The 17,883-nt window shown below is 53.7% G+C and overlaps 1 protein-coding gene across 2 annotated transcripts in view; it reads right to left on the bottom strand.

The window, feature by feature from the left end:
- LOC124231065 (polypeptide N-acetylgalactosaminyltransferase 16) overlaps nt 1-17,883 on the bottom strand; it is an 86,025-nt gene that overhangs the window by 20,323 nt on the left and 47,819 nt on the right. For both annotated transcript variants that reach the window (XM_046647705.1, XM_046647706.1), the window contains exons 2-7: nt 10,731-10,888; nt 6,779-6,877; nt 5,762-5,829; nt 5,157-5,222; nt 2,981-3,102; nt 621-708 (exon numbers count right to left, since the gene is read on the bottom strand). In XM_046647705.1, coding sequence (XP_046503661.1) covers nt 621-708; nt 2,981-3,102; nt 5,157-5,222; nt 5,762-5,829; nt 6,779-6,877; nt 10,731-10,888 — 601 coding nt within the window. The remainder of the gene's footprint in view (nt 1-620; nt 709-2,980; nt 3,103-5,156; nt 5,223-5,761; nt 5,830-6,778; nt 6,878-10,730; nt 10,889-17,883) is intronic.

Here is a 17,883-nt window from a genome sequence, read left to right as displayed (position 1 = left end):
AAAAAGTGGGAAGAACATATGAATTTAATTTGAATACTATATTTTAACACAATATACCAAAATATTGTCATTTTGATATGTAATCAATATAAAAAATTACTAATGAGATATGTTCCATTCTTCCCTACTAAGTCTTGGAAAGCTGTTGTGTGTTTTATGCCTACAGCACATCTCAGTCCAGACTGCCATGTTTCATGAGCTCAATAGCCACGTGCGAGAGAGTGGGTCTAGACCCTCCAGGGTACCTGCGAGGAATTCACGCAAGGCTGGGGGCCCCTCCCCACCCCAAGATGGCTGTCACATCCTGTCCTCCTCCCAGGACTTGTGGCCAGGTCCCTGGGCTGGCAGCATTAGGAAAGGGTGTGTCAAGGTTTGAGGGGAGGGAAAGACGAGAGACTAGCTTGGTTCTGCCACTGATTGTGCCAGGAGCCTGCAATTGCCAGCACTGGCCCTTTGTCCCCAACCCCAGGGCTCTACACAATCCCTTTTCATTTCCTGGAGGTGAAGAGGCATGAGACGCTCTGGCAAGGCCGGGAAGAAGAGCACTACGCGGGGGCTTTTGCCTGCCCTCCCCTGCCTCCTTTCAGGTCTAGAGCCCCTCCCCTGGGAGCCGGACCCACCTCCGCGAAGATCCGCGGACGCGGCAAGATAGGCAAAATTGTCCAGACTGATGACATCGATGATGGGGCTCACCACGCGGGTGTGGTCCTAGGAGAGGAAACACGAGAATGGGGCGAGGCCAGGGACTCTGTGAGAAAAGGCCCAGCTGCCAGCTCTGGGAAGCCGTTCTCTCCAAGGCATGGGGCACTCAGCACTGCCCGCAGGACATGGCAGGCTCCCGGGAGCTGTCCTGCATCACCACATCCAGGCTCCTGCAAGGTCCCACCTGGGTCCCCTGGGCACAATGCTCTCCCGGCCTCCTCCTCTCACATCACGTTGAGCCCTGCTGGGATCTCAGCTCCTCAGGGAAGCCCTCCCTGATTGCTGCAGACTGAGGATTTCTTCCTCTTTTAAGCTACTCTCACAATTACAGTTCAGACCATTCCTGGGACAGTGAATCATATGCTGCCTGAAGTGGCTCTTCTGTTGCTGGTTTGAACTGTTGTCTTATTAATTGTCATCCACCTTTGTATATGTTTGGGTTGAGTCTTCCCAAGTGGATCACTAGCAGCTTGAGGGCAGGGACCCTGCAGTCCCTGTGTAACCTGAGTGTCACTTTTCTCATGCTACACCCACTCACTACTCCCTTCATCGCCTCCCAGACACAAATCCACCTCCAAATCGTTGGTGGCGAATGTCGATTTTACTCAAGATTTTTTGAGCGGGGAGGGAGTGGTGGTGGATTATATCATATACCACGTGCCCTCCATCCCTCTCCAGGGAGGACACGGAGCACAGCCTCATCTTTCTCTCTTCTCTCCCCGCACTCTGCACTGACCCTCGGAATCCTCTGGTCTGCACTTGGAATCCAGCTCTGGCCCTCAGTTCACACCCCGTCTCAGGACGACGCAAGAGCCTGGGACGTGGCGGATGAGGGGAGACCACCCACGGTTCCTCACAGTGCCCGGTGGGGCCTCATCTCATCCTTTTTATAGACTTTTTTGTACTGAGATGTAATTCACATTTTTATCACAATTTTATTAGATATAATTGACATACCATAAAATTCACAATTTTAAAGGGTACAATTCAGGGATTTTTAGTATATTCACAAGGTTGTGCAACCATCACCACTATCTAGTTCTAGAATGCTTTCATCACCCCAACAAGAAAACCTGGACCCACTAGCAGTCACTCCCCATTCCCGTCATCCTTCCAGCCCCTGACAACCACTAATCTCCTTCCTATTTCTATGGATTTGTTTTTTCTGGACGTTTTGTATAAACGAAATCATGTAATATGTGGCCTTTTGTGACTGGCTTTTCACTAAGCATAAGATTTTCAAAGTTCATCCACATTGTAGCATGTATCAGGAGTTCGTTCCTTTTTATGGCTGAATAATATTCCATTGTATGGGTCTATCACATTGTGTTTACCCATTCATCAGTTGATAGACATTTGGGTTGTTTCCACATTTTGGCTTTTATGATAATACTGCTCTGAACACTCGTGTGCAAGTTTTTGTGTGGACAGACATTTTCAGCTCTCTTGGGTAGATACCTAGCAGTGGAATTGCCTGGTCACATGCTAACTCTATGTTTAACCTTTTGAGGACCTGCCAGACTGTTTTCCAAAGTGGCTGCACCATTTGACATTCCCACCAGCAGTGTTCAAAGGCTCCTATTTCTCCACATCCTCATCAGCACCTGTTACTGTCCATCTTTTTGATTACCGCCATCCTCGTAGGTGTCAAGTGGTATCTCATTGTGCTTTTGACTTGCATTTCCCTAATGACTTAATAATGTTGAGCATCTTTTCATGTGCTTGTTGGCCATTTGTGCATATTCCTCGCAGAAATGTCCATTCAAATCCTTTGCCCAGTTTTAAATTGGGTTATTTGTCTTTTTATGGTTGAGTTGTAATCGCCTCATCCTTTCCTCCATCTGTCCAGTCCTCCCCATTCTAGAGAACAGCAGGCACAGGGCCTCCCTCATGTCTCCTTGAGAACACCATCCTCTCCACCCTCCTTCTCGGGCTGCCTAGCCTGACCCAGAGCCCCACCCCCACCCCCCACCGCCCAGCACAGGACCCTGCCTCCCCCAGGAGGAGTACAACAACACCTTTTTCACAGTAGGAGCTTATATCTCCCCCAGGCTTTCATCCAATTTAATTCTCATAATATCCTGCTGGGACAAACATTACAATCATCCCCATTTTGGGAAGAGAAAGCTCAATGAGGGGAAGTCACTCAGGAGGAAGCAGACCATTGAGGCTCCCTACTCTGCCTGCCCAGCTTCAAAGACTGTTCATACTCCCTCATGCCAAGATCATGGCGGGCACATCCCGAGGGCCAGAGCTCCCCCGGGACGGACAGACTCACCTCCTTCACCCGCTGCAGCATGGGCTGCAGCCACTCGGTGTTCACTTCGCAGTGGCTGTCCAGAAAGGTGAGGACGGCAGCTGCGGCCACATCTGCCCCCCGAACTCGGGACCGGATCAGCCCTACAAGTGGAGTGGACAGAGGCTGGTGCCAGATGGAGCCAATTTGCTCCCTGCCGCCCCGCAGAGTCTCAGGGCTCTCCGCCCCTTCAGCGGCCGAGGTTTCCTCTGAGTTATGGTGATTGATCTTTGCTTCGTATTTGTTTATTTCCTCCCTCCTTCGATTTCTTTCTCTCATCCACCCATCAACCATCATTACTCCAAGGTCATTCTCTGAGGGCCCTCCATGTGCCAGACCCTGTTCTGGGCTCGGGGGACACACTGAGTAACTGTCAGAGTTAATGAATGAAAATTGCAATAAAGTGTGGCTTGGTACCAAAGGAGAACCAGGAGCTAAAACTCTTTCCCCCCACCCCTCGGGAACCTCAGGGCAGTCCCCCCCTCCAGCTGCACCATCACGTGTGACATGGAGAGAATCTTCTAGACCAAGACAGGCAGGAGTTAGTATGTCAGCCCCTTCATTCACCGTAAGCATGTTATTTAACGTCTCTAAGCCTCAGTTTCTTATCTGAAGATTCAGAGAGAGAATAGTCCCTGCCTGTCGGGGAGGGAGCCTGGCGCCCAGGAGGCCTCCACCTGCACTCTGCTCTGCCTCCACCCCATTCCCTGACAGGCTCACCAACGGCTCACTGACCGTCAGAGAATGGCCTCGCTTTGGGCAGCCCCCTGGTCAGGGTTGGGACTTGCTTGTCAGGAGTGAGGAGGCCCAGCTGGTCCTGTTCCCGACAGAGCAGCCCCCGGTGCCCTGTGAGCTGTGGGGACGGAAGGGCCTCACTCTAAGAGCTCGAAATACAAGTGGCTCATGGAGCGAATTCCCTGGCCACACCTCTGCCCGGTGCCCTGCCGCTATCCTGCTGCTGATCCACCCATCTGTGCAGCAGTCCATCTGTCCCTTCCTTCCACTCCCGCTATATCCCCAGGCCTAAAGGCATCTTCAACCCTGTGCTTGGGAGAAATTTCTCTCTGGCCTCTTCCACTCCAGTCTGAAGGTCCCCTTGGCCTGATTGGTCTTTCCTAAATGTGTCCATCACCTCTCTCTCTGTCTGTCTCAAACCTTCAGTGGCTCCCTACTACCTGCCTTATCAAGTCGAAATGCCTTTCTCTGGTTTCCAAGGTGGTCTGTCATCTATCCTCACCCACCCTTCCCTCTGCTGACCAGGCCCCGATTGTCCTAGGAAAGGAGAATAAGTAGAGGGGGGTTAAGAGGCTGGGCTTTGGGGTGGGTCCCCCTCCCCTGGGTTAGAATCCTGGCTCCTCTACTCATCACCCCAGGCAAATTACTGAACCTCCTTAAACCCCGTTTCCCTATCTGCTGTTCTGAGGCCTGAATGTGGGAATGCAGGCAAGTGAACGCCTCTCAGGATGGGCGCTCGGGAAGAGGGCCGTCAGCCCTACCTGTGTGCCCTCCTGACCCAGGTCTTTGCCTGCAGAGTCCCTGAGCCTGGATGCCCTCCCTGGACCCCCTTCACTGTCCCACAACCCCTCACCCAAGCAAGGCCCCCTCCCTGATATGGCTCCTCTCCTGCGCTCCCTCTCCCCCCGCTCCTTTCTACTCCCACACGATCATAACCAGCCCGTGCTGCCATGATTCTGACTCTTTGGGGACGTGATAAGCTCTCCGAGGGCAGGGGCCACGTTTCATGCTTCCTTTGTGTCCCCTAGAGTGCTGTGCACAACCCTGTGCCATGGGTGACGCTCCAAAACACCTCCTGATGGCAGTGAGGTGACAGCACTGACTTTCTCAAAGCGTGCCCTCTCAGTCCACCCCATGTAATCCATACAACCACCACGCAAGGCAGAAAGGGGACCATTGTTATCCCCATTCCCGGAAGAGACAACCCAGGCCTCCAGAAGCAGAGCCACCTGCCCACAGTCATGTTACGACAGGGGCTGACCTGGGATGGCAGGAGGGTCCTTCCACAGACCTTGGTCCTGGCCACCAGGGATGCAGCAGCCCCATGCTGGCTTCGTATGATGTGGCGCCAAAAGGGAGTGGGGAGGTGCAGAGGTCTGGAGCCAAATGGGTCTGCAGCAGCACCCGAGGTCCAAGAACTTACCTTCCCGCCGGTCGTTGCGCAGGCACTTGACCTTGGGGATCCTGGTCAGGAGCAGACAGTCTTCAGCTGAGTGGAGAGAAGGAAGCAAGCTCATTCAGATGTGGGCATCCGACCACAAGTGGCTTGGCTGCCACTGGAACTGCCCAGGAGCTGTCACATACCAGGCCCAGGAAAAGGGCCGGGGCTGGGGAGGCATGGAGGAGCATAGTCATCTCCACTAGCCAAAGGATTGCCCGGTTCCCCATGGCCAGGCCATTCTGAGGAATGCCTGTACTTATGGCATTACCCCCAGGGGGCACCAGAGGGCACCAGCACAGTCAACGTCTAACACCCATGGAGCTGGACTGAAGGGATGAGCTGCATATGGCAGTTGTATAACTAAGAACAATGCTGATGTTGTTTCCATCTTTTTAAATGTCATCTCACTTGTGTCCCATCAAAGCAACACTCCTCTTTCCCCTCCTTTGACACCAGCGAGCAGAGCCAGAGAGGGCACCTAGAAAAGACTGAAGATCCTGGCGGGGGCAGAGGTCAAGAGTGCTGGCCTCAGCATTCTGAGAAAATGGGGGTTTGGAGGGGTGCAAACGCAGAAGGTGGATACTTACGGTCTGAACTGAAGTCGTCCACTAAGATGATTTCCTGGATCAGGCTGGCGGGAGTGCGGTTCAGGACACTGGAGCAGCGGTGGGGACAGAAGAAGCCAGGTTTAGGGCCACCTTCCAATTACCTCTCCCTGCCATGGGGCTCCCCCACCACCCAGCTTGGGGGCCAGCACACTGGCCACAGGCAGCTGCTTGCAAACCTTCCAGGCCTTGATCTGTGGCTGAGGAGCCGTGTGTTCCTCGGGCTCTTCCAAGGACCCGCTGACCCTGCTGCCTGGAGCCTCGGGCACTTGGGACCCGCTCCAGACAGGGGTGGGGGCTGCTCTAGTTTGATTGTTGGGCAGGACCTGCAGCTGCTCTGGCTGCCTAGGCTTAACCAGCCCTGCCGGGCCAGCCCCAAGCTGGACCCGGAACCCTCTGCCTGGAAGGCTAATGAGGCTCCTTCTGGCCTGATGGCTCAGGAGTGGTGTTCTCAGGAAGCCCCCCACTCTTTCCCTCCCACCATCCCTCCTCTTCCTCCACTCTCTGGGAAAGGAAACCCAAGCTTCTTCAATCCTAGAATACCACCGGCACTCCTTTCTGAATCCTATTCCTACCTAAGTTCATTAAAGAAATGGGGTGAGGAGGAATTAAACTTGACCACAGGGCCAAGCTTAGGAGATGAAGGGGCACCTCTCTCTGAATCACTCACAGGAGCCGGGGCCTCCTGGGCTGGCATCCATCCACCTGAGGCCTCACGCCTATCCCTGCCTCCCTTGGCATTTCTGCCCTTGTCTTGGGGAACCAAACTTGTTTTTGACTCAGCATCTTGCTAACAACTGGCCTTCTGGGGTCTCTCTGACCCTGATTCATCAGCCCCAGCTTCTCAGAAGGGCAGGACACCCCTGCCCAGGGCCACTGGTCTTCATGCGTCTGACAGCAGCACCCTATCTCAATGCCCTCCGCTGCAGGGGTGCAGCAGATCACTCCGAGGCTGGGGGAGTAGCACCACTGAGCTGAGGGTCCCAAGGCGGGGCTGACCTCTTCACCGTGCGCAGGAGGGTGGAGCGGGCCTCATTGTGGAAGGTGATGATGACACTGGTGGCCGGCAGGTCCACAGAGTAGGACACAGATGGGCAACTGAGAAGGGAGCAGAGAGGTCAGAGGGCAGCTGTGGGAGCATCCTGAGGGCAGGCTTGAGGCTTCTTTTTGTCCAGCCTGCTGTCCCTCTGGAATACCTCTGTGGGACAGAGAAGCCAAGCCTGAAACAGGATGTGGGCCCTGCCCCTCCACGCCCACACTCCAGCCCACTCAGGCCACCCAGCCTGGAGTCCTCCGAGGGAAGCCACAGGTGGGGGCACCTGCCCGGGCCTAGGCACTCTTTGCCAAAGACCTAGAGCATCCCCAGTCACTGAAGCATTTGCAGGCCTCCGACTGTGTGCAGGCACAGCACCAGGCCCCATGATCCAGCCCTGGACCAACAGACAGAACTCCCTGCCTATGGAGCAGCCATGAGAAGCAAAATGCGGGAGGGAGGAGAGCGAAAACAGCCTCTCTTTCGTCTCTGATACTCTGTCGCTTCTTCCTTCTCTTCTCCTGGCTCATGACATTTGGTCGGATCTGGAGAAGAAGTGTCCCGTCCTGCCTTCCTGGGAGTTCCTCTCTCTCACTGCCCAACACTGACAGCCCGGCTGTGACACCAGGCAGAGGAGCGGGCTCACTCCTCCCCGGCCCCGGGACCCCTGGAGGAGACAAAGCCTCTGAGAAGACTCCAAAGGCAGCTCCCGCCGCCTCCCTCCTCCCCCCGCAGCTCTGTGCTCCCGGCTCCAGACACATTTTTGGCCCACTGGCTCCCCACTCCTCAGGAAAGGGAATGAAAGCAATCCATTCTCGCCAGCCTTCATCCCTGCCGTCTCTGCAAATGCGTTTATTCGTGCTCCTGGGGCCAGCGCGAAGGCAGCTGCGGAGCTGCTTTTCATGGCAATCTTCTTTATTACAATTGCTCTCTGACTATTCCAGCAGTGACTATTTTTTCATTTCAGCATTCATTCCACTGACAGCAGCTTACAGCCCAATTCCCAGGCCCATTTCCTGCCCTGCAGAGCAGACCCGGTCAGACAGGCAAGAGTTCCACCAGCCTGGGACCTCCCCCCACCAAGGGGAAATCCTAAGAGGCTTTAAAATAACTCTCCTTGAGGGAGGATGTAGGGGAGAAGAAAAATTCACCTCTGACCCCCCCCCCAGCATTGCACCACTCCCCTGCCCTGAAGCCCCACTTGCCGTGTGAACCATCTTCCTGCGTGGATTGGAGGTGAGGGTGGGCTTGACCTCCTGAGACAGGGAACGCTGGCAGAAGCAGCCATCTCCTGTGCGCCCAGACCCCAGCACTGACCTCTAGACCCCAGGCCTCTGTCCTTGAACTCTAACCATCTTATGCCCAGGAAGGAGGGAATCTGGATAGCAATCCCAACCTCCACCTGAAGGTGGCCAACCTACCCACACCCCATCTGGGGGGCAGACTTGACCTCCTCCCCACCGGCCCTGCAACCCTTTCCACTCTGCATTTCTCTGGGGTTTATATCTACGATGACGGGGTTTTATCCAGCTCCCAAGAGCCAAGAGCCTCTGAAGAGGTGTGTCCCATGCCTGTGTTTTAAGTCTGGGCCTGGCGGGGTTTTCTCTCTGATGCTGGTAGGCCTGTCTTACACAGCTTAGGTCTCTTTGCTCCCCTTGATGGGGGTTCCCTAGATTGAGGGCTGAACTAGGAACTAGCCCGACAGTTTGGAACCCAGCAGCAGCTGCAGTTTGGAGGGCCCAGGGCAAGAGTGTGCCTCACCCCAGCACACACAGCTCCACCATGGGAGCCCCTACCCACCAAAGCCAGGACCTCCTTTGCTCCCCCTACACATGCGCCCCCACACACACACACACACATCCTGATCCCCCTCGGGCTTCTGAAAGGGCCAGGCAGCAGCTCCGGGGCAGGAGGGGAGGCCTACCTCACCACCCCACACTGCCTTGGATCCAAAGAGTCTCATTTTAAAATGCCTGGAGCCCCAGGAGGAACTCTTCCTTCAAGTTCTTCGGTGAACACCTGAGAAGGTTCAGAGCTGGGGTGGGTGGGAGTGAGAACAGAGGTGACCCAGGCCAACCTCTCGACTCACAGATTTGGAACCTCCAGGCCCCGGGGTCTAGGTAGCCACGTAGGGCTGCCCATGAGCAGTCTCCTAGTGGTGCTGTATGGACATAACCTCCTAGGCCCCGCAGTGCAGGCAGACACGAGGGGAGACTGCCCCCGGGACTGACTGAGAAAGAATTTCCAAGGCCGGAACTGGCCATTAGACCTGGGTGGGACCTTCCTGAGTAGCAGGATTATCGCCCTATTTAGCAGCATGCATGGTCTCTGGAGGCTGACGGTGCTGGGCTTCCAGGACAGTGAGGACAGTCTAGGACTCCCCCAACAGCACGTCCATCTCGCCTTGCACAGGCTGTCAAGCCCACTGGAGTTCAGGCACAACTCCATGAGTGACAGGGAAAGTGCTAGAAGCAGACCTTTATCTCACATACATCTTTTGTGCTGCGGAGTAGCTGCGTCAGAAGGAAAAGCAATCTTGACCCCAGTCATTCTCATCTACCCTCAAACCAGGACCAGCCCAGCGCTGGGTCCATAGCTGGAGCCAACACCACTCATGTTGACCATTCAAAGCTGCAGGTACATGGGCGGGTCAGCTCCCACAGCCCCTCGTTGCCCTGTTAGATGTCTGCATGGAGCGCAGAGGAGGCCCCCAAACCAGCTTAGGCTGGCAAGGAGCCTTCCCCCGAGGAGAGGACACTGAGAGGAGTGGTGAAGGTGTGTGTGTTGGGGAGGGGGGTTCAGGCAGAGGAAACAGCGGGGTAAAAACAAGGAGGGAGGCAGGAGCAGTATAGGACTGCAGGAGCATGACGTGCTAGGGGAAGAGGAGCAGGGGCTCAGAGGGGAAGGGGCCGCTTGCACTTCAGGGGGAGGAGCTGAGACTGTTCCAGTAGGAGGGGCAGGCAGAGGAGAGACTGGACGTGGCGACCCGTATAACTTAGACGGGAGACAACAAGGGCCTGAACCCAGGAGGGGGGTTGATGACGTGCCCAAGGTCACACTGAGCACAGTCAGAGCTGGGAATAGTGTGGAAGGCGTCCTTGACCCGGGTCTAGGGCCTCTCCTGCCTACCACACTGGGAGGACTAAGAGCAAGACTGGGAAGCATTTCTGGGAGTTGCTGAAAAAGCAGGGGCAGTAGAGTGGGAAGAGAGGAAGGAAAGGGATGTCAGGGGCCGGCCTCGGAGCCAAGTGGTTAAGTTTGCACACTCTGCTTCGGTGGCCCAGGGTTTCAGCAGCCCAGGGTTTCGCTGGTTTGGATCCCGGGCACGGACATGACACCACTCATCAGGCCACGCTGAGGTGGCGTCCCACATAGCACAACCAGAGGCACTCAAACTGGAATACACAACTATGTACTGGGGGCTTTGGGGAGAAGAAGAAAAAAAAAGAAGAGGAAGATTGGCAACAGTTGTTAGCTCAGGTGCCAATCTTAAAAAAAAAGGGGGGGGGGATCCAGTGGGGCAGTGCACAGTGCACAGCAGTCCACCGACGCACAGTACAGGCAGGGCTGGTGGCCCCCCTTCACCTCAGGCACCACCAGTGGGGCACCAAGAACGCCCGGCTCGCCCACCCCTCAGACTCCCTGTGGTCCCCTGGCAGGTCACTCTCACTGGGATTCCAGACTGAGGTGCTGAGGGGCCTCCCTCGCCGCAGCTGGGAGGTCTCCTTGGCCTTGTCAGGGCCCTCCGAAGGTCAATGACATAAAGGGAGTCAGGACAACCACTGAAGGTGAAGGTTTGAACTGAGTCTGAAGAAATCTTCCTCATTTCTTAAATCCACATGACTGAGAGAAACAAGCTAACTGGTGCTGGCCCTTCCCTCCCCCTTTCTCTCTCCCTGGGCACAATGGAGGCCACACCTGTAATGGCGGGTGTCCCGGATGGGCCGGTCTGGGCTCAGCTTGTCACTCTCCAGCTGGTTGAAGGCGTGCTGCCGATAGGGGTCCTCTCCAGCCTTCAGCTGCTTGGCCGCCAGGTAGGCCTTCTCATCAAAGCCTTTCGAGGGTGTTCCTGTCACCTGAGACAAAGGTCAGCATCAGAGGGGCCACGGGCAGGAGGATAAAGTAGCCACCATGTGTAAGCACTTACTGCCAGGCGGGAGCCAACTGTGCACCTCGTTTGTACCTTCCCCAGCTCTGTGAGCAGAGATCGTCATTCCCCCACTGCACAGATGAGGAAACTGAGGCTCAAGAAGTTAAAAACAGTACCCAGATGTGTGGGGGCACACCGTACATGGGAACTCTCTGTATTTTCTGCTCAATGCTGTGTCCTTAAAAGTGTTCTAAAAAAATAAAGTCTATTTAAAAAAAAACAGCTCAAGGTCAGAGCTAGTAAGTTCCAGCTAGTAAGAATCCAGCTTCTGGATTCAAACTGGTTGTTCTGACCCTGAAGCCCATATTCTTTGCTGGATATGGAAAGGATGGCTCCTGGAGACCCAAGGTCCTGAGGGGACCGCCAACCAGGCTGGAGGTCACCAAGCAACCCGCAGATCGACAGTCTCCTAGGGATGAACTTGAGCCTGACGCTAGGCTAGGCATGTGGGAGGTGCCTGATCAGTAAACACCCAGGGCTTAGACAAGCCACTGCACAGAGGATACCCATGAGGACAAGCAGGCCCTTGCAGGCTGATGCCAGAGCTGCCAGAACTCAAATGCACGGACAATGATGCATCTTCTCTGGGACTCGTGCTTGCTGCTGCAATAGCCCCACGTCAGACCTTGGGCCCACTGGTGCTAAGTGCTGGGGAGTGATGGATGACTGATGCTGTAGCCCAGCCTCCCTCCTCTTAGCCACACCCTACTCTGTGCTCCCAGATTCCCCCCATGAGAGACACTCGGGAAGGACACATGTGAGATGAATGGATGCATAGATGGATCCCAACATCTCATTATTTGAACCAAACTACTGGCCGGAGGTTCTCCAGAGTGCCTTGAAATACCATCAACTGTGAAAGCACTGCGATCCCAACCCTTCCACCTGACCAGCCACCGGGCTGGAGCTGCAGGCCCCCAGAGACAGCAGGAAGGCAGGAACTGCCACACGAGGACTCTGTCACAGACCTGGTCCTGAGAGGGATGGTCCCAGGAAGGCAGCTGGCCCTATGGGAGAGGGCCCTGTGTTGGGTGTTGCTGGGGAATATGTTCCCTGAGAGCCTAGCTCCCAACCTCACGGGACAGAAATGCAGAAGGCTACTCCGTAGTGTTCCTGCCTCCGGTTATATCCCCTCCTAGGAGCCGGTCCCTGAGCTCCCTGAGGTCAGAGCCAGTGAGAGAGATTTCCCAGTGTCCATGAGCCCAGCCCCATGCTACACATAGATGCTCAGGGAGTCTATGCTCAGGATGGTGACAAAGGCTGAGGCTGCCGCACTGTGATAATGTGAGTTGGTGCCATGCCAGGGACTGAACAGATGTGGCAGAGCCACTCCTGAGTGGACTCAAAATGCACTTCAGGAGACAGAGGAAGGAAGGAAGGAGGGAGGGAGAGGGAGAATGTTTTGACTTGAACCCCAGATTGCTAGAAGGACCCAAGCTGTCCCACTTTGAGAGTCGAGAATGAAAGCTCCTTTGTGTCATTCCCGCCCTGGAAAAAGAATGAATGGTAACTCTGCCTGCCTCTTCCTCCCTGCCTGGGGTCAGGAGATGGAAAGCAGCCTCCAACTGATGGTTGAGGAGCTAAAATAAAAGAAAAACTGCAGAAGCTCCCAAAGGGAGAGTATGCCACTTCATTATCCTGCAAGGCAACTGTGGGAAATAACCATGTTTATTTACTTAGGACTTATAGCCACTCTGTGGGTTCAGGAAACCTCTGAGCCCTCATCCTACACTCACCCATCACCCAATAAACATGATTGAGAGCCACCCATCTACCAGGCACTGAGACACCCTTCTGCAAGTTCCAAGGATCACCTGATCATTCATTCATTTGTTTACAAATGCTTGAACTCACTCACTCATTCATTCAACTATCCATTCATTCAACAAAGCTCTGCTGAGCAGCTCCCTTGTGCCAGGAAGTGGAAAGAACGCTTCTGAGACTGTTCCCCCATCCCCAGGCTGCTGCCTTCCTGCACTTCATTCACAGCTTCCTTGGAGCCACAGAGAATGTTGTGGTAGAGAGTCTGCTCAGGCCAAGGCTCTCTAGAGAAGTTCCTCTCAGGGACTCAGAACGGAGCTAGACATCCTCAAAGATGCTGTCAGGAAACGTCTGCTCCTCCCTCCCACAGACCCACAGCTTCTGTTGGTCCCACCCTCCCCCAAGGTTAGAATCTGCACCTGAGAGACAGCTCGTGAAGAAGGATGCCATGGGAACACCAAGCCCTGCTCCCTCCTAGAGACCCAGCATCCCCGGGGTTTGGAGTCAGTAGGCAGAGTCAGCCAAGTGGAGGGGACCCTGAGGAAGGGCAGGTTGTGACCTCTGCATGGCTTTGGCTTCTACTCCATCCAGACCCTCCCTGGCCTCACCCCAGTCACCGCCTGGAGCCCTGCTACCTCTGATGTCCAACCCCAGTTCCCACACCCGTCCCACAGCTCATTTCCTTCCAGCTCTCCAGCTCTCCTTTCCCCTTAGCCTTGTTCTTTGATCTTGAGACTTCCAGGCCTTTGAATATGCCATGGTACCTCCAACTCAACATCGCAAAACGAATTCCTCACTGATCCCCAAAGCAGCTCCTTCTCCTGCGTTCCCTGTCGCAGAGACGAGCAGTCCCGTTCTCTGGGGCCTCCAGGCCACAAATCCAGGGGTCATCACTGATGCCTCCCTCATGCTCCACAGCCTGGTCAGACCCCTGCCCTGGGTATCCACAGGCAGCGTCCTGGGCATACCACCAGTATTAAATCACCAATATTTACAAAAGGTCCAGTGGGTGCAGACACTGTGCAACAGGCTGTAAAGACAGAAATAAACCAAAAGCAATATGGCCCCCAGAAGAAGGATCTAGGAATTTGGCCCTTTCCTCCCCTATCCCACTCCAGGCATGGCCATGGGGGATCATGAAGAAACCCCCACCCTCAGCCTAAGAGCAGGGGTAGCAGGAGAATTGGCCATGCAATCTCACCCCACCCCAACCCCAGCTGAGGCAGGAGTCCCGAGACGACGCCTGCGTGGCGGATGGTGACCAGTGCATGCTGTTTCCCTTCTGCCCTCCTCAGCAGGGGAGTATGTTGCTGCTCTCCTGCTTTCCCCTCCACACTGCTTACTAAGCATTGCGCTGGGGGGTAAATACATCCTTTGGCTCTAGGCTGTGAGACCGTGAGGAGCTATATCTGGATCAGCCTGAGAGACCCAAGATTCTGGGCTTGGAGCCAGTTGGAGCCACTGGATGGGACTTGTGCTGCTGCCCTTTCTGGAGGGGGTGAGGGCACTTGGGACTATTTGTGGAGTTCTTATTTCACGTGGCACTGACGTCTGTGCTTTACTTTGCTCTTTTTTCCACTAGATGGTGGGCTCCTCGTCTTTGAGCTCCCAGCACCTGGCACATAGTAGGTACTGAGTGGATGTTTGCTGAATAAAGGAATGAAAGGGTGAATGAATGAATGAATGGATGAATACCTAAATATTGCCCCTGCTCTCAACTTACTTAAAAGCAGATGGGAAGCAAACCGCAGCAAACAAATGGGGTGCTCTCCCATGTTTCATGACCTTCGGTGGCTTTGCTCTCTCCCAGGCTACAAGCCCTGGAGCTCACAGTGGCCCGAGAGACTCTATGAGTGGGGACCCCTTGCCTCACTGGGCTCGGCCTCTACGGTGGCCCCCTCCCTTCTCAGTCCAGACACACTGGCCTCCTTCTGTTCCTTGAGCCTGCCGGCACCCTTCTCTTAGCCCTTTGGTTCCTTGTGCCTTCTCTCTGGAAGGCACCTCTCCCAGATGTCTGCATGGCTCCCTCCTTCACCCCCTGCAGGGCTCTGCTCAAACCTTGCTTTCTCTGTGAGCCTTCCCAGACTGGTGTCTGTAAAACTGTGACCCCAGCCCCACCGCACACTCCCTGCTCCCCTGTCCTGCTTTATATTTCCTTAGAGCACTTAGCACCATCTGATGTTCTATGTGGATTGTGTTAATTTATTTTCTTTTTGACTGCTTCTCCCCACAAGAATATAAGTTTCTCCAGGGCAGGGATTGTCTATTTTGTTTAATACTGGATCCCAAAGCCCAGGAGAGCCTGCGTGATCATAGGACTCAAACACAATCGCTAAAGAGTACATGAGTGATGAGCTGTCATGACCTCAAGTATCCCCATCCACCCCCCAACACACACACACTTGGCTAACATAACACTTGGAATTGCAGTGGACCAAGGGGTGGCAGGGTAGTTTTTGCCTGCCTTAGGCATCCCCTTCCCACTCACACACTCCTAGCAGGGCTGTTAATCACTGTCCCCCTGACCCACCAACACCTCAATCATCACCAGAGAGATGGGCACAAGACCCGGGCCAGGCCCATCTTACCATACCCTCTCAGACACAGGAATTGGCTCAGGAATAGTCATTTGACTCAATCTGGGCCAATCAGAATCCGCCCTGAGACTTTTCTACACGATGAGCTCTTTTCATCAGCACTGCACAGCATGAGAGGCACAAGTCTTCTTGCCCATCACACGGAGAAATCTGGTCTGGAGAACAAAACCATCATCATCTGGAAAGAAACTGTCAGAGCCAAGAGATGGAACGAGAGAGCTCTAATGATATTGTCTGGGTCCCTGGAGCCAGTCGTATCTGTTCCAAATTCACCTTGGGTTTCTCTTTCTCTCTACTTATCCACTACCTACTTACCTGTTTTTTTGTTTGTTTGGTTTTTTTTTGCTTAAATTATTTTGGGTTGCCTGTCCTTTCAACGAATAAAAAACTATCCTCCAAAAGTAAAAAAACAATAAACAACAAATGAGCCACCAGTGACTTGAGCCCAGGGCTGAGTGAGACATTCCCAGTTTTCCCCAGCAGGCAGGGCTGTGGTCAGGCTTCGGGGTAGGGGTTCCGTCTGGACCACAGCTCAAGAACCTCTTGAGTTGCCATGGTGAGGAAGGAGAGCTGGGGAGATGCTGAGTCTCCCTCAGCCCTCCAGCCTTCTGCCCAGGGTTCTCGGTTCTTGTCTGACATTCAGGCAACTGCCACCTCCCCAGTCTTTGTCCTTTGGGGAAGTGACAAATCCACTACTTCCATGACCAATAAGGTCAATCAGATCTGAAATTATTTAAGCCAAAATCACGACTCTGCTCTATAAAATGGGAAGAATTATTTCTTGTCTGGAGAGTTTTATTTTCAGTCCATCACTTCGACTAACCTTTGAAACTTGCCTGACTTGCTTCAGGGTTTTTTCCAGCTAGATTTGCCTATTTCTTCATGACTGCTAAATTTAGGAAACAAACAGCAAAGGGGAGGGTTTAAAATAAGAAAGGAAAATATTTTCCCTGTCATTTTCATCAAAAATAGCTCAACCCAAATCCCTAAGCCTTGTAAACTTTCTTTCAAAACATTTACACTGCACCCCTAAATTTTAGATTTAAACAACTCCAACTCCTTCTAAATAACTGTGCCCAATTTCCTTCTACTGCCAGTAAAACAGGTACCTGCTGGGTTTGCCTTTTGCTAAATTTCAATGAAACTGCAAGTAAAAAGGCTCCAGTCCTATTTTATGGATGACTCCAACTTGTTTCTAAGTCTGCTTTAAACCCAAAACACCTGGCGAACAAAATGTGCTTCCCAACTACTCCCCACTCCCTTGGGAACAAAATCTCATCCGATGCCGTGGCCCAGGTTGAAAGACTGCCATTCATTACACGAGCCGGGAAACTATCACCACCTCTGAGTGCAAGGTCTCAGGTTCCACCTCTCTAAAATGAAAAGGTGGGTTCCACAGGGCCGGTCTCCCAGAGAGCCGCTGGGTTCTGGGGAAGTAGCCAGCCCCACCTGGCCTGCCCTTGTTCCTACCCAACCAGACAGGATGCTAGGGGCGACACAGGGCCAGGAAGCTGAGCTCGGGCACAGGGGGACCTCGCCTAGGGTATCAAGGGTCCCTGAGGGTCCTGCCCTAGACATGTACCCATCCTCTTCACATTGCTTTGAATGCAGTTATTATGGGGGTTACCAGCCTGGACTTTGAAAGCCAAAAGCCCTGGGATACAACGCCAACTCTTTCTGCTCTCTGGCCCTGAAAGGTCACGCTTCCTGAGATGCTTCTTCATCTGGAAAATGGGGATTATTCTGAGGATTAAAGGAGATAATGTAGAGAACATGCTTAGCACAATATCCGGCACATAAATTGTCATTATTAATTATTATTAGCTCACTTGCCTTTTTACCACTGATTCTCAACCTTGATCACACATCAGAATCATCTGAGAAGATTTTAAAAATCCTGATGTCTAGGCCCTACCCAAAGACCAATTAAATCAGAATCTCAGGAGATGGGACACAAGCATCAAGTTCTTAAAGCTCTCCAGGTGTTCCAGTGTGCCATCAAGGTTGAGCTGCTGCTTTATACAGATGCAGGATGCTGAGCGACTGCTGGCAAAATCACAGGACCAAGAACTAGGAGGGACCTTGGAGGCCATCTCCCCTGCCCCCCTGCCCCAGGAGCCTCATCGTGAGTTGGGTTTTTTGGCCTCTATTTGTCCTGACCTGGAGCTTCACCATCAGCAGAGCTAATGGCAATTCAGCTAGAGCCTCCATGGTTACTATGGAAACAACCACCTGGCAACACTTATGCCCACAGGTCCAGGAGGCTCCAGTTCAATTACATACCCAGGAGCACAGGGTAGGGGCTGCCTGGGAAGCCCACCTTGGGCTTCCAGTTAGATTTCCCACCATGATCTGACTTTTCCAGGGGTGCTGATGACTGCACAGCTTTATGATACCAATGGTCTCATCAAGAACGAGGGGGCACATTCCCCATTCCCTTAGGGATCTGAGCCAATTAGGATCCTCTACTTAAGACTGGGATGAAGCATCAGGCCCACTGTTCCAGATGGTTTCTGCTCAGATCCAGGGGGATTCCAGGGCCAATCAAGCTGCCCAGGTCTGA

The sequence above is a fragment of the Equus quagga genome, chromosome 20 (assembly GCF_021613505.1).
Source record: "Equus quagga isolate Etosha38 chromosome 20, UCLA_HA_Equagga_1.0, whole genome shotgun sequence".
Taxonomy (NCBI): Eukaryota; Metazoa; Chordata; class Mammalia; order Perissodactyla; family Equidae; genus Equus; species Equus quagga.
Note: the sequence above shows the minus strand (reverse complement) of the source record. Positions and strands in the feature narration are given on the sequence as shown.